This window comes from Balaenoptera borealis (genome assembly GCF_965194805.1).
Source record: "Balaenoptera borealis genome assembly, chromosome: 14".
Classification (NCBI taxonomy): Eukaryota; Metazoa; Chordata; class Mammalia; order Artiodactyla; family Balaenopteridae; genus Balaenoptera; species Balaenoptera borealis.
Window position 1 is genome coordinate 85,372,998 of NC_138875.1, and position 22,147 is coordinate 85,395,144.

General features: G+C 38.9%; 1 protein-coding gene across 1 annotated transcript; it reads left to right on the plus strand.

Annotated features, from left to right (window-relative positions):
- Positions 1 to 30: 30 nt before the first annotated feature.
- On the plus strand, positions 31 to 21,944 carry GTF2H3 (general transcription factor IIH subunit 3). The gene is made up of 13 exons (XM_082354006.1): positions 31 to 142; positions 3,118 to 3,197; positions 8,372 to 8,478; positions 8,892 to 9,058; positions 11,636 to 11,698; positions 12,592 to 12,621; positions 12,769 to 12,797; positions 15,527 to 15,601; positions 16,380 to 16,433; positions 19,554 to 19,622; positions 20,020 to 20,155; positions 20,269 to 20,305; positions 20,393 to 21,944. The coding sequence occupies exons 1-13, from the start codon at positions 130 to 132 to the stop codon at positions 20,460 to 20,462; spliced, it is 930 nt and encodes a 309-aa protein (XP_082210132.1). The 5' UTR covers positions 31 to 129; the 3' UTR covers positions 20,463 to 21,944.
- Positions 21,945 to 22,147: the final 203 nt, after the last annotated feature.

A 22,147-nucleotide genomic window follows, 5' to 3' on the forward strand; every position in this document is an offset into this window, starting at 1 on the left:
GTGGCTACGGCGCGCGGCCTGAGTCCAGTCCTCCCTTACGTCACTCGGAGGCGCCGGAAGTCGGGGTGCGCCGTATCCCGGAGGCCCGCTTGACTGCAAGTGGCTGTTCGCTGAGGGACACGGGCAGCTATGGTCTCAGACGGTGAGGGCCGTGCCGACGGGACCCGGACCCAGGGGCTGAGCGGACTTTACCCGGCCAGGACCGGCCAAATGGAGTATCAATATATTCTGGGGGCTGGGTGGAACTTGTTTGGTCTTTAGAGGAGTAGCGAATGTATTCATTCAGTAAATATTTTTGGAGCGCCTCTTGTGTGCCCGGCGTTATTTCATGCCCTGGGAGATACATAGAGAACGTTACAGACTCGTGGAGGTTACAGTCTAGTGAGCGAGACAGACAGTAGGCAAGTAAATAAAAATAATTTCGAAGGGTGACAAGAGCTGTGACGACAATATAAAGTGATGATGGGGTCGATTGTGATTAGGGGGTGATCAAGAAGGAGCTGCTTTCGATAGGAGTCCAGGGAAGGCCAGTGATATTGAAACTAAGACTTGAGTGACTTTATGAAGACCCTGTGGCAAGTTGAGCCACTACATTGCAATGGGAAGACGGAAAGGGGGCACCCGGGGGTAGAGGAAGATGGAGAGACTTTAGTTCACACATTAAGCTACCAGTTATAGAGCCTGATATCTTAAAGGGAGAAAAAAGAGGCCAGGGTGGTGGGAGCAGGGTGGGCTAGAAGGATGAGATCAGAGAGCTAGCCAGGTGCAGGGCCCCTGTGGGGCTTGATCTCTATTTTAAGTGTAATACAAAGCCGTTTTAGGGCTTTAAGCAAGGCAGGTTTACTATCTGATTTACAATTTATTTTTTTTTGGCCACACAGTGGCTTGCGGGATCTTAGTTCCCTGACCGGGGATCGAACCTGTGCTCCCTGTAGTGGAAGCGTGGAGTCCTAACCACTGGACCTCCAGGGAAGTCCCTAATTTATGATTTTAAAAGATTACTTTGGCTGCTGTGTGGGAAATGGACTGCGGAGAAGAAATAGGTCCTTTCAGAGGCCATAACAATTGTGCGTGCATCCTTCATCTGTTTTAATCAATATCACAACCCTGTGAGGGATGCAGACCTGGTATGGCCCCTGTCTACAAACGCGGAGGTAGAGACCCAAAGAAGGAGATTCATAGGGACATTCCATGTGTATGGATACACACCTCTCCTGACAGGCAACATTTTCTGTTTTTCTCAAGCTTGATAGTAGCAAGGAAGGCCCTGAGAGTTGGGAGGCGGGACCTAATGGAGAATAAGGCCAAAGGCTTTTGGGTAGAGCAGTGAGGGCCTATGGGAGACACAATTATTAAGTGCCTCTTCTGTGCCAGGCACTTTCTTCTGTGATTTATGCAACATTACATTATTCATTCCTCATTCTTTAAGGAGTCCACGGTTTAGAGGGCAGAGTTAGGAAGAGAGATCGGAAACACAGCTAAGTGTAAAATGAGGTAGTGAGTGCTGTCATTAGAAGAGAAGTGATGCCGTGGGTGCTTCGAAGTAGGCAGTGGGGCTTTGAAAAGCCACAGTCATTGGAGTCAAGCAGATCTGTCTTCAAAGCTGGGTGTTAGCTTTGCTACTTGCTAGCAGGCCATGTGACTTAGAGCAAGTTACTTTCTCTTGCAAAAGAGAAATACAGTATTTCCCCTAATCTAAGACAGTATTGATTATGAAATGTGCTTTTATTTTATTTAATATACCACTAAGAGAAAATAAAATGCGATCAGTCATAATGGTAAGATACCATCCTCGTCAAATGTAAAAAAAAAAGAAAAGAAAGGAGGGAGTACATCTTATAAGTGGTGAAACATAGCAAAAGATAGCAATAAGTCCCTTGCTGAGTTGTCAGCATGGGATGGGATGATAGGATCACATGTGCTGGACCTGATGCAGAGGGGCTGAGATTTCCAGTCTCCTGAGATGGGGGAGCCAGGACCTGTTGGAAGACCTAGGGAGGACTTCTGGGTAGAGAGGTAGCATTGGTTTGGGGCCTTAGAGAGTAAATAGGATTTGGGTATGTAAGCAAACATCAAAGATGGGGTGGGATTATCCTGATACAGGGAACAGGGAGCAGGGAACTGGAGGATGGAAAGTATCGGGGCAGGAAAGGCATTGTTGCTTTTTGTTATTAAATGAGCATCCTGGGTTTTTCGTAACAGTGTGTGCTTATGGGTTCATGTGTCTGTCACCTCAGTTAGAATGTAGGCTCCTTGAGGGCTTGGACTCAGTATCCCCAACACCTAACACTGGTACTTAGTGTAAATGTTTGTTGAATGAATTAATATGTTAAGTTAGCCTCTTTAGTTGTGTCTGTCACTTTGTAGAGAGTAGCCTAATTTTTTTCACAGTAAAATCTTGACATAGCAAGTGCTTTCCACTCTGGTTTTCACCTGTTTTTTCTTTTTTCTTTTTTTTTGACCTCACGGTTTATGGGATTTAAGTTCCCCGACTAGGGATCGAACCGGGGCGCTCTGCAGTGAGAGCTCGGAGTCCTAACCACTGGATCGCCAGGGAATTCCCCTCGTTTTCACTTCTTAAAGATTGGTTCCTAAGTATAATTGGCCTTGCTGCTAGGTGATTTGATGGACCTGGAGCCAAATTGATTCTGTGTCTCCCTTTAAATCTACCCCCCTGCCACCCCATGCCTGAAATTCTACTAGTGATTCTAACTACCGGTTAATCAGTGCCTTCAGTCCTTGACCAGCCATTTAAAATGCATATGTCTTTGGATTCATGAAATAGATATTTATTGATCATCCACCACATGCTAGGCATTGTGCTCGGAGCAGAGGATAAGCAGTGACAAAAGAAACAAAAATCCCCCCTCACAAAGCTTACATTCTAGTGCATGAAAGGTACAGATGTACAGAAGGCAAGCAAGAGCTTGCTAAGGGCCCCCAGAGCTTTAAATCTTTAAAAGAACTTGGCCTTGTGTTAATTTCATGATTGTAGGATGATAAACATGTAAAGGCATGTAGTGATGCTCGCTCTGGATTTAATTTACAAATTGAGAATGTTAGCTTTGTTTCACTTTTATGAGGCTAATGTTTTTTATTTTTTGTTAATATTTTCAGAAGATGAATTGAATCTTCTGGTTATCATAGTTGATACCAACCCAATTTGGTGGGGAAAGCAAGCATTAAAGGAATCTCAGGTAAGATTGCTTGAGAAGGCTTTTGGATAATTCTGGTTTGACTGAGTATATGTTTATGTTGCTTTTTTATTAAGGTATAATTTACATACCATAAAATTCACCCATTATAATGTACAGTTCAGTGTTTTTTTTAGTAAAAATTGCAGTAAAGTTGTATAACCATCACCACAATTCCATTTTAGAACATTTCTATTTCCCCCAAAAGTTCCCTTGTGCCTGTTCGCAGGCACTGCTTCTACCCCCTAGTTGTAGGCAACCACTGATCTGCTTTCTGTCTCTATATTGACTTTTCTGGACATTTCATATATCGATTCCATATAATATGTAGTCTTTTTTAAAAAAAACTTTCTGTTTTGAAATATATTTTTTTGAAATAGTTATAGACTCACAGGAAATTATAAAAGTGGTACAGAGAGGTCCTGTGTGCCCTGGCTTCAGCTTCTCCCAGTAGTAACATCTTATATAACTGTAGTACAATAGCGAAACCAGGAAATTGACATCAGTACCATCTACAGCCTTTATTCAGATCACAGCAGTTCTGCATGCACTTGTGTGTGTATGTTTAGTTCTTGCAGTCTTATCACATGTAAGATTTGTGTAACCCCAACCAGAATCAAGATAACAGAGCTGTTTCATCACACAGGAGCTCCCTGGCGGAGGCATCCTGCATGGTTGCTGTAACTTTCTAGTCCCTGGTACTAATCTACTAATCTGTTCTTCATCTCTAGAATTTTGTTATGTAAATAGATCAGACAGTATGCAACCTTTGAGGCTGGCTTTTTTTCACTCAGCATAATGCCCTTGATCCATTCAAGTTGTTCCATGTACAAAAGTTTGTCCTTTTTATTGCTGAGGAGTAGTCCATGGTGTGATGTGCCGTAGTTTGTATAATCATTCACCTATCAAAGGACATTTGGGTTGTTTCCAATTTTTGGCTATTACATAAAAAGCTGCTCTGAAAATCTATATACAGGTTTTTGTGTGGATGTAAGCTTTCGTTGCTCTGGGAAAGGTGCCCAGAAGTGCAACTGCTGGGTCGTATGTTAATCACATGTTTGATTTTATAAAAAACTGCTTTACTGTTTTCCAGAGTGGCTATACCATTTTACATTCCCACCAGCAAAGTATGAGAGGTCCAGTTCTTTGTATCTTTACCAGCATTTGCTGTTGTGACTTTTTTATGTTAGCTGTTTTTATTGTTATTATTATTATTAGCCACACCTTGTGGCATGCAGGATTTTAGTTCCCCAACCAGGGATTGAACCTGGGCCCTCAGCAGTGAAAGCACAGAGTCCTAACTACTGGACCGCCAGGGAAATCCCTCGTTAGCGTTTTATAGTTTTCATCAGACAAGTTTTGTAGATTTATACCTAAATACATGTTTTTTAGCAATTGTAAATGAGCAGTATGTTTCAAATGTTGGTTGCCACCTGTTTAATATTAGTATATAGAAATATGATTGATTTTTGTGTGTTGCTCCTATATTCTGGGACTTTGCTTAACTTACTTATTAGTCCTAGCAGTGTTTTTGTAGATTCCTTGGGATTTTCTAAATAGACAGTCATGTCATCTGCAAGTAGGCACAGTTTTATTTTTTTCCTTTCCAATGCACATACCTTTTATTTTCTTCTCTTGCTTTATTGTACTAGTAGGACTTACAGTACTACGTTCAATAAGAGTGGTGAGAGTGGACATCCTTACCTTGCTCCTGATCTTAGGGGGAAAGCATTCAGTCTTTCACTGTTAAGTATGGTGTAAACTGTAGATTTTTTTTGTAGATGCTCTTCATCAAGTTCAGGAAGTTCTCTTCCTAGTTTTGCTTGGAGATTTTTTTATCATGAATGGATGTTAAATTTTGTCAAATGATCTTTCTGCATCAATTAATGATTTTTCTCTTTAGCCTGTCAATATGGTGGATTACACTGATTGATTTTCAAATATTGAACCAGCTTTGCATTCCCAGAATGCAAACTTGGATTCAGTTTTTATCTATTTTATGATAGATGCTGGTCTATAGTTTTTTTTTTCTTTTTTGTACTGTGTCTGGCTGATTTTGGCTTAAGGGTGATACTGGCTTCATAAAATGAATTGGGAAGTGTTCTCTTCTGTTTTCTGGAAGAGATTATTTAGAATTGGTATCAGTTCCTTAAACTTTTGGTATAGTTCTCCAGTGAAATTGTCTGGACCTGGAGATTGCTTTTTGGTGAAGTTTTAAACTATGAATTAAATTTCTTTAATAGTAATTAAACTATTTGAATGATCTTTTTCATATTGGGTGAGTTTTGGTAATATGTAGTCTTTTGATTTTGGCTTTTTTCACTTAGCATAATATTTTTGAGGTTCATCCATGTTGTAGCATGTATTGGTGGTTCCTTTTTATTACGGAACAGTATTTTATAGTACGGATATACCTCTTGTTTATCTGTTCACGGACATTTAGATTGTTTCCCCTTTTTGACTATTATGAATAATGCAGGTAATTCACAAACAAGTCTTTGTATGAGCATATGTTTGCATTTCTCTTGAGTAGATAGAGACCTACGAATTGAATTACTGGGTCATATGGTAAGTTTAGACTGAAATTTTTAAGACGTTGCCAAACTTTTCAAAAGTTGGTACACCCTGGGACTTCCCTGGTGGTGCAGTGGTTAAGAATCCGCCTGCCAATGCAGGGGACACAGGTTCGAGCCTTGGTCCAGGAAGATCCCACATGCTGCAGAGCAACAAAGACTGTGTGCCACAACTGCTGAGCCCGCGAGCCACAACTACTGAAGCCCATGCGCCTAGAGCTGGTGCTCCGCAATAAGAGAAGCCACCACAATGAGAAGCCCGTGCACTGCAATGAAGAGTAGCCCCCGCTTGCCGCAACTAAAGAAAGCCAGCCCGCAGCAACGAAGACCCAACGCAGCCAAAAAATAAAATAAATAAATGAAATAAAATAAAATAAAAAGAAGTGACAAAAAAAAAAAAAAGTTGGTACACCCTTTTCCATTCCCATCAGAAATGTATGAGAGTTCCAGTCTTCACATCCTTGCTGCCACTTGTCTGCCTTTTTGATTATAGTCATTCTAGTGTAGGTGGTAATATCTCATTGTGGTTTTAATTTGCATTTCCCTAATGACTAATGATATTGAGTCTTTTGTTCGTATGCTTATTAGCCATACATATATTTTCTTTGGTGAAATTTGTATTCAAATATTTTGCCCAATTAAAAAATTTTTAAGTTGGACATTTTCTTAATGGTGTCTTTTTTAAAAATAACTTTACCAAGCTAGAGTTGACATACAATGAGCTGCACATGTTTAAAGTGTTTAATTTGTTATGTTTTAAGTGTTTAATTTGTTATGTTTTCACTTATGTATACATTCATGAAATTATCACCACAATCAAAATAATGAACATATAGATCCATCACCCCCAAAGTTTCTTCCTGTTGCTTTGAATTCATCCCACCCACCTCTCTGCCTGTCCCCTCCCGAGGCAACCACTGATCTGCTTTCTGTCACTATAGATTAGTTTGCATATTTTAGGTATTTATATATATGGAATCAAACAGTTTTTTGTTTGGGGTTTTTTTTTTCTTTTTTGGTCTGGTGTTTTCACTCAGCATAATTATTTTGAAATTTGTCCATGTTGCTACATGCATCAGTGGTTCATTCCTTTTTATTGCTGAGTAGAATTCCATTGTACAGCTAGACCAGTATATCACTGCATATTACCATATTCTCCAGGAAGACTGTCTTATTTTGAACTCTCATCAGTGGTGTATGAGGATTCTGGGTTGGTTTGTTTGGTTTTTTTTGGTACCAACACAAGATGCTCTGTTTCCTTATTTTATCTTTTGCCAGTATGATGTACCAAAATGATCTCAATTTGCTTTTCGTATATTTAATGGTCCTTTGTATTTCTCCTTTGGGGCATTGCCCATTTTTCTCTTTGCGTATTCCTTTTTTTTTTTTAATGGTTTGTGGACACTTTATATTAAAGGTTAACTCATCTGTCATACGTTGCAATTATTTTTTTCCAGTTTGTAATTTACCTCTCACTTTTGTTTAGTCTTTTTTTTGCCATACAGAAATTTTAATAGGTTTGTTTTACATTTTCAAAAATAGAGTGAGTGAAATTTATCAGTTTTATTTTCTGCCTGAAGTATTTCTTTAAGAGAAACATGCTTGATTACATGATTATAAAAATATCCACCTGTGTTTTTTTAGTAATATTAGTACTTGTCAGAATGTAAACTCCATGAAAGAAGGGGTCTTCTCCTGGCACATAATAGGTGGTCAGGATACTTAATGAATGAATTCAAAAGTTTTACAATTACCAATTTAATCAGTATTTATTAATTGTCTATTCCATGTGTAGCAATAGTTTGCTAGTAATTTTATCATAGAAGTTGTGATATATTTGCTATTCCCTGAATGTTATGCAGAAAACATTTGTGGAATATTGTACTGATGTAGAATTGGTTTCATAAGTAAAATTAGAAAACTATAGTTTTCTTTCTGTTTTTCAGGTTTATCCACATTTTTGCTATGAATATATTTATTTATGAATAAATAGGTTGTATGAATTAACAGTATAACAGCTGGAAAAATAACAGTGAAAATGAATGTCTTTGCATATGATTTCTTGTCTCAGTTGGAACTTTTGTCTTTCTTGGGTTTATATTTCAAATTGGACTGCTTTCATTTTCGTGGAGGATGGAAATGCAGCTGGTAGACAGTTATGTAAGGGAGGAGAAAAAGTAAGGGCAGTTCTCTATAACCAGTATTAGTAAAGATTGGTGCTACTGACTAAATTACATTTAGGTCAGCTCTAGCGCAAATCAGTCATCATGTTTATAAAAAAGGACCGTATCTCCTTACTTCCCCAGTTCCATCCCATCCCCCAACAACAATTCTTCCTTCATTTTGCTCTGCTCTGTGGGATCTGACCTGCCATGTGTTGTTTTTCTAAGCAAGTCAGAAATGGGCAAGTCTGTGCTGTTCAGAATCGGAAAGCTGTAGGTTTCAAATGTTTTTGCTTATGACTTTGGAGGGGGGGAGCTCCAGAGCAAATTTTTAGAAGTGAATAATTGTCTAAAATTTAAATGAAATCTTAATCATTTCAAGACCTGACATAGCTATTTGGATAGCTAATTTACCTTTCTTTTGTCTTCTGTTTTTCAACAGTTTACTTTATCAAAATGCATAGATGCAGTGATGGTGCTAGGAAATTCTCATTTATTCATGAATCGTTCCAACAAACTTGCTGTCATAGCAAGTCACGTTCAAGAAAGGTATGACCATTATGATTACTCTTCCTGTTCAGTGCTTAGGGACGCTTGGACCAGATATTACTGGGGTAGATAAATATACCTCAAATAATAAACTAGTAGTAGGTAAGAGTTTGGTATGAAGTATTTCAAGAGACTGTAAAGCATTTCAAGAGACTGTAACCCAGTACCTTCTTTATTCTTCTCGTTTTTTAAGAAAACAGTGGAATCATCAAAACATTCTGTGGTGGTAGACTCATGGTTGCCCATTTGCCTATTTTCTACATTCTTTAAAACTGAAATTTATTATGGAATCTTGAGAATCTGGAATTGGTGTGGTTTTTGTTATCTCTGCTGGATTTCATTTTGATGTTTAGTGAGGGCTCCAAGTCCTCGTGTAACTAGGCTCTTTTTGGTTTTTTGTTTTTCTGTTTCAGCCGATTCTTATATCCTGGAAAGAATGGCAGACTCGGAGACTTCTTTGGAGACCCTGGCAACCCTTCCTCTGAATTTACTCCCTCAGGAAGTAAAGATGGAAAATACGAGTTGTTAACAGCAGCAAATGAAGTTATTGTTGAAGAGATCAAAGATCTAATGACTAAGAGTAACTGCTTTCAGCTTTTTTTTTTTTTCCTTCCATTATTCCTATTTGCAAGTGGAGTTGAATGTGGAGGTCCTTGAGGCTTTGAGTCCAAAACTTTGAGGATCTCGATACTATTTACTTCCTTCTCTTTTCTTTTCTTTTTTTTTTTAAAGGAATTCCTTTATTTTTATTTATTTTTATTTATTTATTTTTGGCTGTGTTGGGTCTTCGTTTCTGTGCGAGGGCTTTCTCTAGTTGCGGCAAGCGGGGGCCACTCTTCATCGTGGTGCGCGGACCTCTCACTATCACGGCCTCTCTTGTTGCGGAGCACAGGCTCCAGATGCGCAGGCTCAGTAGTTGTGGCTCACGGGCCTAGTTGCTCCGCGGCATGTGGGATCTTCCCGGACCAGGGCTCGAACCCGTGTCCCCTGCATTCGCAGGCAGATTCTCAACCACTGCACCACCAGGGAAGCCCTCTCTCTTTTCTTTTAAAAAATCTTTTCCATCAAAGCCTGTGCATTAGTTGCCTGACCTCTGCAGCATTGACACTGTTCGCCGTCCTCTGCTTCTTAAAATACTCTGGTTTCTGAGGATAGCCTGTTGACCTATTTTTCCTCTTTTTTGGACCATTCTTTCTTCCATTTCTGACATTTTCTTCTTTCTTTTTGTTTCTTAAAAATATATACATTTTTTTATTCTGCCGGGTTATTTTCTTATTTTCTCCCTCTGCGTGTTCTCATCCACTCTTGTCATTAATTATCATTTATGTATGAACACTTCCCAGTCTTTGTCTCTAATCTAGCCTTTCTTTCAAGCTGCAAATGTCTCCACTTAAACGTCCCACAGCCTCATTAACACGGCCCAGACCAGTTTCATTATCTTTTCTCTCAGTTAGACCACCGTTTCCATTTCCTATTTCTGTCACCCCCCGGCCACCTACTTTTCCAAAATTTTCTTTTTGGACTCCTTCCTCCTCATCCAACATCTAATCAGCTATGAGATCCTATTAATCTGTCCTCAGCAGTATCTCCAAAGTCTGACCCCTTGTTACCTGCCATGTAGCGGAGCCTTGGCCGTGCTGACATTTTGGGCCGGGTAATTCTTTATTGTGGGGCTTTCCTGTGCTTTGAAGGATACGTAGCAGCATCCCTGGCCTCAACCAACTGGATGCCTAATATCCCCCGGTTGTGAGAACCAAATGTCCCCCGTGGGGCACAGTTGCCCAGGTGGAGAGCCTTTGCTCTAGATCGTTGTTATCAACTTCTTAACCGACTCCGGTCTCTCTCCGTTCCAGTCTTCCCACTCAGCCTCTAGAGCTGTCATCCTAAATGTCAGAGCTGCTGTTCCCGCCCTTAAAGACCTTTTGCTGATTCCCTGTTGCCTGCAGGCAGTGTTTTCAATCTGTCTCCTGTGTCCAAATCACCTGTGGGGAAAAGGCAATTCTAGAGACAGAAAGTGGATTAATGATTTCTCCTGGGGCTGGGGAGGAGCAGAGAGGTGATGGGAATGGGCCCAAGTGATCTTTTGGGGTGGTGGAAATGTTCTACAATTGGATTGTGGCGAGGATTTACATCCCTACAAATTTACTAAAAATCATTGACTTGTGTGCTTAAAAAGATAATCTTGTGATCTGTAAGTTATACCCCAATAAAACTGTTAAAAATCACCTGGAGGGCTTGTTAAAATGAAATACTGAACCCCACTCCATAGTTTCTGATTCAGTGGGTTTAGGGAGGGCCCAAGAATTTGTGTTTCTATTGAGTTCCCTGGTGATATTCCTACAGCTGGTTCTCGAATCATGTTTTGAGCAACCACTGGCCCCCAGGGCAAAGTCCCAACTTCTCAGTGTAGTGTTCCAGACCTTTCCTGGTCTGACCTCCCCATGGGGTATCAGCGCTCCTGGACCGGTTGCAGGCCCTGTTCGCACAGCGTGTCCATCTGGGCTCCCCACCTTCTTGCGCTGAAGGTGTAGAATTTTGATTTTTATGAGAGTGACTGTTTTTCACTCAAGTCTCCGAATAAGTTGTAAACCTCGTCCCTGCCTCCCACAGCCAGGGCACTTTCTCCAGTCCTCTTTTCACGGCTTTCCCAGGCAGGTGGGAGGTGGTGGGAAGGGCTTGGGGCCTGGCCAGGGGCCACTGTCCAGGCTGCCTGCAGTTGCACAGGGCCTCTGCTACCACTTAGGTCATTGAGCAGCCACAACCTTTCCCAGTAACACCAGGATATTTTTTATTATCTGTTTCTTATAACATAAAATTTACCATTTTAACCATTTTTAAGTGTACAGGTCAGTGGCATTAAGTACATTCACGCTGTTGTGCAAAATCACCACCGTCCATTTCCAGAACTGTTTCATCATTGAAAACTGAAACTTTATACCCATTAAACAACAACCCCCCATTCCTACCCCTTCAGCCCCCAACCACCAGGGTATTTTAAATTGAGAAAATGTTTAAAAATTGCTTATCTATGTTTTTAAACCCAGTTTGAAAATGTCATCTGATTTCATTCATGAAGAAGAATGCTTTGGTTTGAAAATGATTTTAGGTCAAGAAAGTACCTAAAAATTCCCTTTTTAATGTTTTTTGTTGTCTACAGGTGACATAGAGGGTCAACATACAGAAACTCTGCTGGCAGGATCCCTCGCCAAAGCTCTTTGCTGTATCCTTGGTGTTTTAATCATTCAGAAGGTGTTTTTTGGTAATAAAGAGATCTGAACTTGTGATAGTTCTCAGAACCTTGGGTGCCCATGTTAATGGAAGGCATGAGTATTCTAAAGTGGTAGATAATCAAAAAATAGTTTATCTTGGCTTTGACATGTTTTTAGGACAAGCTGTAAGAATGAGAAAACTCTAGTTTCTCCAGTATGTCTTGCTCATAATGCATTATTCTTCAGGATGCTTCTTTGCTTCCTATTAGACAAATTAAAAAAAAATTTTTTTTTGTCTCTCTTGTGTTGGAAGCAGGGTTTGATTTTAAAAAGCCATTTACTAACCCTGGGGCTTATTAAATGAGTAGCTGCTTCTCTACAGGAGAATGCGTTATTTTGCACACCTTTATAAGCACTTTGATTATCTATGTTTGTGTGATATTTTCTCAGTCTTAAGTAATTTAGTTTGTCAGTTTTGTACAGTATTGAGTCTGTCCAGACCTTGATTGAGGGTATCTGATCATCTGGGTATGCTTTTCAAATTCATTATCTCATTTGATGGTGTATTGATTTACTTGTGTTCCCAGTATTCAAATCCAGGACATGGTGGATAATCATAGAACAAGCAGGTAGATAATCAAAGAACAATCAAGTCTACTTATTTTAATTTTCTGGGACAAAGATCATATTTTGGTCAGGTTACAAAGCCCATTTGATTACAGAGTTAGTAATTGGAAGCTCCCAATCACTCTTGTTTTATGTGTTTATCGTGGGCCTTGGAACTTTTCCTTTTTTCAGCTGGGTGGATGCTGGATTTATTTAACTAAAATTGAGGTTATTTTTCTGTTTACTATTAGTACTTATGAAATAATATTTTTAAATTCCTTAATGCTAAGAAAATAAGACATTCATAGAATGAACAAGGATGTTAAAGGTAGGCGCCTACATTCTTCTATGAGACTGTAATCTTTATTTACTACTATAACTTTGAGGTACTGTTTAAAAATTGGTGAGAAAACCTTATATGTAATATGTTTAATAAGATTCAGTTAAATTGTAAACTGTTTTTATCTCTTTACAGATAATCAGGAAATGAAGTCAAGGATATTGGTAAGATTAAAAGATATCAAAACGATGTTTTTATACCAGCTAAAGCCAATTAGAAAACATAATGGGAAATAAGACCCATTTATAATAGAAACAATAAATATTAAGTACCCAGAATTAATTAACAAGCAATACGTAAAATTGATTATGGTGAAAAACTAAAATTCTGAGAGACATGAAAGAATTGAATAAATGGAGAGCCATATTTTTTTTCTTTTTAAAATTTGTACTTTATTATTATTGTTTTTAACATCTCTATTGCAGTATAATTGCTTTACAATGGTGTGTTAGTTTCTGCTTTATAACAAAGTGAATCAGCTATGCGTATACATATATCTCCATATCTCCTCCCTCTTGCATCTCCCTCCCACCCTCCCTATCCCACTCCTCTGGGTGGACACAGAGCACCAAGCTTATCTCCCTGTGCTATGTGGCTGCTTCCCACTAGCTAGCTATTTTACATTTGGTGGTGTATATATGTCCATGCCACTGTCTCACTTAAAAATATGGAACGCTTCACGAATTTCCGTGTCATCCTTGAGCAGGGGCCATGCTAATCTTCTCTGTATTGTTCCAATAAAATTTGTACTTTTTTAAAATTGAAGTATAGTTGATATACAATATTATTTATGTTACAGGTGTATGATACAGTGATCCACAATTTTTAAAGGTTATCCTCCATTTATAGTTATTATAAAATATTGGCTATATTCCCCATGTTGTACAGTGTATCCTTGTAGCTTATTTTATGCATAACAGTTTGTACCTCTTAATCCTTTACCCCTATATTGTCCCTCCCCTCTTCCCTCTCCCCACTGGTAACCACTAGTTTTTGGAGATCCATATTTTATTCTTTAATGTAATTTTTCCAATATTAAACTGTAAGTTCAATGCAATCTCAGAATATTATCAGATTTTTTTTTTCCTGGCAGAGTGGGGGGATTTAAGAAAGTCAACAGTTTATCGGAAAGAATAAATCAATGAGAATAGCTAGGAGCTTTCAGAAAGAAAATAGTAGGCAGGAACTTGCTCCAGTTGACTTAAAGAAAGACACACAACGTAAGAGTTGTGAGTTGTAAGTTTTATCCAGAGTCTTACAGCCCAGGAGACAGCCAGTCAGCTGTGAGGAAACTCCCAAAGAGGTAGGGGAGAAGCCAGTTTATCTATGATTTTTTTGGCTAGGAAATTCTTGCAGTCAAGCATATATCTTGGTAAAAGATGACTGCTAATCACGAAGAACAGATATCTCAAGTTAGTGATTTTCGTGCTTTTCTATTTCTTTTTTCAGTTCTTGCCTGCGAAGAGGCAAGAATCTGGGGTCATTGAAATTCTTCCTGAGATATGCATCTAACTATCTAAAGGCCTATTTATCCAAAGCACAGAGTCCCTCATCCTGAACTCCTCTCAGGGTGCGCTGTCGGTGGGCAGCTGCAGTGAGTTCCCAGTTAACCCTTGTAGAACTGGGTAGTGAGCAGTTCTCTTTGTTCTTCTTTGTGCACACTCCTTTAGGCATTAAAACACATTATAAAGCTACAGTAACTGTGGTTCTGGTATAGTAGTAGGCAAACAGATAATGGAAAAGACTAGAGTCCAGAAGCCAGGTACACAGTGGGGTTTGACATGTGATAAACAAAGCACTTCAAATTAGTGGGAGGGAAATGGATTATTCAATAAAAGGTACTGGGCCAGTTGATTGGCCATTTGCGGGAAAGCAAAGCTAGATCTCACTGCTTATACCTAAACACATTCTAGTAAAGATCAAACATTTCAATGTAAAAATTCAAGTCATAAAAGCTCTAGAAAAAAATATCTGTTTATAGTCTTGTGTTGATGAGTATCTTGCTAAGCATGATTTGAAACTTTAAAAGGAAGTGTAAGACCTCAAAAAAATAAAACCCCCAAAACAAGGATGGGGAAAAAAAAAACTATTAGGAAAAAGTACTTTCAGTATAGCTACCTGACAGGATTAATGTAATATTTCTACAATAAAAAAGAGCTCTTGAAAATTAATTTTTAAAAGTCAGGGTTGACTCTAAAGAAACAAGTGGGAAACGAGCAATCGGTAGAAGAGGAAATGAAAATGACCAGTTAGCATTTGGAAATACGGTCAGCCCTACTAGTGGTTATTCCCTTGCACCGCCCATGGGAGGATAAACTGGTACAGCTTTTCTGGAGGGCAGTTCGGTAATATGTATCAAAATTAAATGTGCAGACACTTTAGTAATCTCACTGACTATTTTAGGAGCTAATCGGAGAGTTGTGCAAAGGGTAGACGAGAGTGTTCGTTAGAGCATTGTCTAAAACCGGGGTTTGGAAACTGCTTAAGTGTCTTCTGTAGATAATAGGTTGAACAGTGGAAATCTATGAACTCAGCATGAAGGATGGTTACATCCAAATTTATTGATGTAAGATTTTCCCCCCAGATATTGTGGACTGAAAAAGCAGGTTGCAGAACACTAGATAGAGTATCATCCTGGGGGGGGTGTGTGTGAGTATATACACATGCCCACATAAGTGCTCTTTAGAAGCTATTAACAAGGGTTCTTTCTTGAGGGATAGGATTTGGGGGAGATTTTTGCAGTCATCTTTACAGTTTTAGGTATTATTAAATAATAACTTCAAAGACAAATTAGAAAGATGATATTGGTTGTAATTTGTAGTATACTGTGATGACATTTGAGTGAGAATACTAGGATGTGGCTGAAAGGTATTAACATGGATGTGATTTTTAGGTGATTAAGGCTGCAGAAGACAGCACGTTGCAGTATATGAACTTCATGAATGTCATCTTTGCAGCACAGAAGCAGGTGAATTGAGAGCCTTCTTTTTAAAGAATATTGGTTTCATAATGAAGGAGTTAATTTTATTGTTTGAATGACCTACTTAGAGAGGTATTCTGACTAGATACTTATTAAGGGATTGGGAATCTGGAATCCATATTTTGTACAATACTAGTCATTTCTCTATTTTGGGTCCTGGACCCTTGAGAATCTGATGGGTCCCCAGAAAAATATGCACTCAAACAGTTTTGCAGATAGTTTTGTGGAATTCCTGTAACCCATTTAGCCCATCCTTGGACCCCAGGCTAAGAATTCTAGGTTTTATAGTTTGCTGCATACCTTGCTTCAATTTCTCTGTCTCTTTGCTTCAGGGAGGTCTTATAAAGATTTGATATTTTTACTTTGCAAATAACTGAAGTGTTCAGATGAGTTATCACTAATACGTTTTCTTCTTTGATATGTTAAAAAAAAAACTTCCTTAAAACTTCAGTTTTAACCTAAAATGCTGCTATAGCCATGTAAAATATTCTCCATCTTGGAGTGGCAGCATGATGTAGTGAAAAGACCATGGACTTTGGGGACAGGCAGACTGGGGGTGACAGCACTGCTTCCCCTTGGCTCTGTGACCACCGCCCGGCCAAGGCCTGGGTGCTTCAGCCGTAAAATGCAAATCAGATATCTACCTTGCAGAGTTATTATGCATATTAAATGAGCCATTTTAAGAATAGAGTCTGGCATATAGTAGGTTCTCACTGTAAGGTAGTCATTATTATTCCTATAATATTTTTTAAAATGTTCATTTCAGAATATTTTGATTGATGCCTGTGTGTTAGACTCCGATTCAGGACTCCTCCAACAGGTATGTTTTATTTTATTTTATTTTATTTTTATTTATTTTTAAAAATAAATTTATTTATTTATTTATTTATTTTATTTCGGCTGCATTGGGTCTTCGTTGCTGTGCACGAGCTTTCTCTAGTTGCAGCGAGCGGGGGCTATTCTTCGTTGCAGTGTGCAGGCTTCTCATTGCGGTGGCTTCTCTTGTTGTGGAGCGTGGGCTCTAGGTGCGCGGGCTTCAGTAGTTTTGGCTCACGGGCTGTAGAGCACAGGCTCAGTAGTTGTGGCGCACGGGCTTAGTTGCTCTGCGGCATGTGGGATCTTCCCGGCCCAGGGCTCGAACCTGTGTCCCCTGCGTTGGCAGGCGGATTCTTAACCACCGCACCACCAGGGATGCCCAACAGATATGTTTTAAATGAATGCTTGGTGTTGGTGGTTATGAAAGCACGGTGTGTTCTCTTACTTATTGTTGAATGCTTTTCATCCACCAGTCTTCACACATTTTTATTTTTTAATATTTTATTTATTTATTTATTTACTTATTTAGGCTGTGCCGAGTCTTAATTGCGGCACGCGGGATCTAGTTCCCCGACCAGGGATCGAACCCGGGCCCCCTGCATTGGGAGCTCGGAGCCTTACCCACTGGACCACCGGGGAAGTCCCCACACATTTTTAGGGATTAGCCTGTATGATGCTTTAGATTAGAGCACCAACGTCTCTCTGGTTTCTTTGATATTTTTATTTACATTTTACATAATGATTTTATTGAATTTTTAAAAGTAATTCACACATTAAAATGAATTCAAGCAACGCGGAAAAGTATTTTTTAAAAGTTAAAAAAATCCCTTCAAATCCTATCATCTGAAAGTTACTGTTGTTAGTATTAGGTGAACAGCGTGACAGATCTCTCTGTACCTACAGATGGAAGAATAGATCACTAAGCAAAGAATTTTATAAAAATAGGATCATATTCCAGATCTGCGCTATTCTTTATGGTAGCCATATGGCTGTTGAGCTCTTGAAATGAGTCTGATCTGAATTGAGATGTGCATAAGTATACACACTGAATTTCAAAGACTTAGTATTGAAAAAAACAATGTAAAATATCTCATTAATGATTCTTATACTGATTACATGTTAAAATGATAACAGTTTGGATATATTGAGTTAAATAAAAATGCTCTTAAAATTAATTTTATCTCTTTTTTTAAAAATAAATTTATTTTTTGGCTGCATTGGGTTCTCCTTGCTGTGCACGGGCTTTCTCTAGTTGCGGCGAGTGGGGGCTACTCTTTGTTGCAGTGCACGGGCTTCTCATTGCGGTGGCTTCTCTTGTTGCAGGGCACGGGCTCTAGGTGTGCGGGCTTCAGTAGTTGTGGCACACGGGCTCAGTAGTTGTGGCTCGTGGGCTCGGGCGCAGGCTCAGTAGTTGTGGCACATGGGCTTAGTTGCTCTGCAGCATGTGGGATCTTCCTGGACCAGGACTTGAACCCGTGTCCCCTGCAATGGCAGGCAGATTCCTAACCACTGCGCCACCAGATGTTATTTTTAATCAAAATATGAAACTGAATTTTACTTTAACTAAAAAGGGAAAAGGAAAAAAAACGGAAATAAGACTGAAGAAATTACTAAACTTTTGATAAATGTTTTTGACCACAAGAAATATTATTTCCTAAAAGATCAGTTAAAAGCACAAAATTGTAGAAAACTTTGAGTTTAGGTTACTGCTGGGGATGCGTGGGGAAGGGGAGATACAACCAGAAAGTACACCAGCTTCAAAGGTTCTAGAATTAACCTATTTCTTAAGCTTGATGGTAAGTGCATGGTGTTTGTTGGGAATGTGAGAAGGTACAGCCACTTTGGAATACAGTCTGAAACTTCCTCAGAAAGTTAAACGTAGAATTACCAGTTGAGTCCACAATTCCATTCTTAGATATATATTTAAGAAAAATGAAAACGTGTCCATACAAAATATTATACGTGAATATTCATAGCTGTGCTATTCATAATAACCCAGAAATGGAAACAAGTCAAATGCCCATCAGCGGACGAACGGATAAATAAATTGTGGTCTATCCATGCAATGGAATATTATTTGGTCATAAAAGGGAATGAAGTACTGATACATGCTACAATATGAATGTACCTTGAAAACATTATCCTAAGTGCAAGAAGTAAAAGGACATATATTGTCTGATTCCATTTATATGAAGTGTCCAGAATAGGCAAATCCATAGAGACAGAAAGCAGATTAGTGGTTGCCAGGGGAAAGGAGGGATGGAGAATGACTGTTAATGGGGATGGGATCTCTTTTTGGGGTGATGAAAATGTTCTGCAAGTAGATAGCGGTGACAGTTGCACAACTCTGTGAATATTCTAAAAACTAGTAAATTGTACACTTTAAAAGGGTGAGTTTAAAGCACTTTTTTTTTTTTTTTTTTTTTTTTTTTTAATAGCTACTTTATTTATTTATTTTATTTTATTTTTGGCTGTGTTGGGTCTTCGGTTCATGCGAGGGCTTTCTCTAGTTGAGGCAAGTGGGGGCCACTCTTCATCGCGGTGCAGGGACCGCTCTTCATCGCGGTGCGCGGGCCTTTCACTATCGCGGCCCCTCCCGTCGCGGGGCACAGGCTCCAGACGCGCAGGCTCAGTAGTTGTGGCTCACGGGCCCAGCTGCTCCGCGGCATGTGGGATCTTCCCAGACCAGGGCTCGAACCCGTGTCCCCTGCATTAGCAGGCAGATTCTCAACCACTGCGCCACCAGGGAAGCCCAAAGGGTGAGTTTAATAGCATGTGAATTACATCTCAAACTGTTACTAAAAGATACAATGAGAATGAATAAACATGGCAAGAATAGAACTTTATCAGTAGCAAACAAACAGGAAAAATGGCTTGTACTCTTATACTACAGTCTGCAAAGGGTGAAAGGGTGTGGGCCAAGGGGAAAACACAAGATATTTGAACATCTGGAGAGGTAGCTGCAAGTTTCTGGTCCTCCCGCACTCTGGGAAGAGATTCCCTTTTAATTTGCTGTGTCGTATCTTCCTCTCCTTTTGGAGACCTGAAGAGTTGCTGGTGAGAATGACCTCCCGCTGGAAGGCTAAGCGAGTGCTAGTTTGGCTGAGAGCACTTTGTCTTGCAGGCTTGTGACATCACAGGGGGACTGTACTTGAAGGTGCCTCAGATGCCCTCCCTTCTGCAGTATTTACTGGTAAGGAAATGTCAACAGTGAACCTAATGCCTTGAGTCCAGTGAGACCCTGCTTCCTGGGGAATGAACGGGAGTAAGATGGCTGATGCCTAGTAACTGGAAGAAAGGGGCAGAGGGGTGACCTAGGGAATTCAAACTTAAGGGAGTCTTTGGACCCTGTAAGCTGTATGTGGAATGTTGTATGACTGTTGACAGAACAGTGCCTGTGTGTGGTGGTGCTCAGTAATTGTGGAATGGATAGAAACACATTTCTAATAGTCGATTTCTCATAGACTTTCAAGGAAAATCTAATTTAGTATTCTTAGTGTTTACTGGCTAATATCTGATATCTATGTCCTGGCTTCGGGTTATTTTCCCCCATGTTTTAAATAAAATTTCCTTGCTTTTTTTTTTAACAGTGGGTTTTTCTTCCTGATCAAGATCAGAGGTCTCAGTTAACCCTCCCACCCCCAGTTCATGTCGACTACCGGGCTGCTTGCTTCTGCCATCGAAATCTCATTGAAATCGGCTACGTGTGTTCTGTGTGCTTGTCAAGTAAGTTCACGTAGCGCTGAGTTTTTCTATGTTGTGGAGGAGTGTGCAGAAAACATCCCCAGCTGTGTGGCTGTTAGACTGTCCTGTTCATTTTTCGTTTTTTCAATTTGCAGTATTCTGCAACTTCAGCCCTATCTGCACTACATGCGAGTAAGTATCTTTGAGGCTGTGTGGCTGGCTTGCCCTTGATAGAGATTTAGAGCATTAAAAAGTATTTTCTTCTCTGTATTATTTCAGGACAGCCTTTAAGATTTCTCTCCCTCCTGTACTGAAGGCCAAGAAAAAGAAACTGAAAATGTCCGCATGACAGTAGAAATTGTTTCCCCATCACTTAGAGCTATTAATAGAAATTATACAGCAGAACCTTTGTTAGGAAGGCTCTGAAAAAAATAGAGAGATGTGTAAGATAAATGTTAATGAACTTTCTTACAGGAAATATACTAAAACATCATCCTCATCCTATGCTTCTTGGGGGCTGATTGATTTGAGGGAGTCATTCTATGCAATATACCCTAAAATTTCTTCTGACTGGTTTTTGTCCAGAAATGGAGGAAGAAAGCACAAATTTGTGATTTTTTTTTTTTTTTTTAATGAGATGATTGTTTGTCAAAGCCAGTCTGTCCTGATTATAAGCGTCAGAACCTACCAAGTCTAGGTTCTTACTGTGAAACGTATGACGTGAAATTTGAACACAGTTTTGGAAAAAGTGACTATTTATGGAGTAATGGCATTAATCAAGATAGAACATGTTACTTGAGTCAACACTTAACTTCGACAGTAGTCACGTAAATAAAATCCTTGTTTTCTAGATTGAGATTTAGCTCCAGATATTAGCAGATACTTATTCTTTTGTCTGACATTAGTACATGTTTGGACAGAGTTATCCAAATGATAGTTTGTCACTGAAAATCTCTAAAATCGGATTTTAAATGAGTAAGGAGAGTGAGTGCAGTAGTCTGGTGGGAACTTCTTCTTTAAGAACAGTTGTGTGAAGAGCTTATTTTTGAAAGCCAGTGTCTGGGTTCTGAGGGGGAATTTCTTGGAGAGAATGGATTCTGTACAGTGAAGTGTTGCCCCACACAGAATTCATCCCTTTTTTAATGAGGAGGGGGAAAGCATTAATACTGGAGAACTGTTCTCTAGAAGCTTTGGACTTAATACTGAAAAATTCTGTAAGTTCCAAAGAAAAATTATTTGCAACAATAAAAAACTTATTTTTCTATATAACCTTGAAGTTATTAAAAGTCCTTTTAAATTCCAGCAGAGTGTAGGAAGCGTTTTTAGGAATGGTGGCCAATTTAATTTGTTTTTAAAAAGTAAATTGACAAAGACCTATTTGTGTATACAACCTTGTATATAAATAAGATTTTAATTTTCTCTTGATACCATCTCAGAAACTGAGTCTCATTTAAGCAATTTGGTGTTTGGTTGGATTATTTCAGTCGATTTTATATTCTGGATTTACAATTTTGTTAACAAATACACAAAGATTTTGGTGATCACTTTGCAAGTATTTGCTAATCTTTAAGAATCTGTTTGTCTTTTAAAAATAATATTTAATATTTCACAGCCTAACTATGTGTAATGGAGATCTCTATTTTAAGTCTAGGAAACAAAGCATCATATATCTAAAGATGAATAATTTCAAACAAGCTGATAAGGTTTTTGTTATTACTTTTTCATTTGACATGTTTTATGAACTGGCCTAATTCTGTTTAAATTTTATTTTTAACAGTTGTGTTTGTGGTTTATTTTGTATAAATGTTTATAATAAAATAATTTAAATTTTCATATTTGCTTATTTCCTCTCATTCATTGTTTATTTCATGCTCATTCAATTCATCTTCAACTCTGTACTTTTTACCTGGATTTGGTCACATGTCAGACAGTTTTTTATTCAACTCTGAAGAACTTTAATTTCAAATCTTGCCAGAACTCTCACAAAAATATTGTTACAAATACTATACGATTATAGATTGGTATGAAATTTTT

Bases quoted from the DNA above. Each gene is read 5' to 3' on its own strand.
- GTF2H3 (XM_082354006.1), top strand. The intron at 11,699-12,591 runs GTATCCTTGGTG...TAAGAAAATAAG, and splicing joins CCTCGCCAAAGCTCTTTGCT to ACATTCATAGAATGAACAAG. The intron at 15,602-16,379 runs GTGAATTGAGAG...TGTTCATTTCAG, and splicing joins TCTTTGCAGCACAGAAGCAG to AATATTTTGATTGATGCCTG.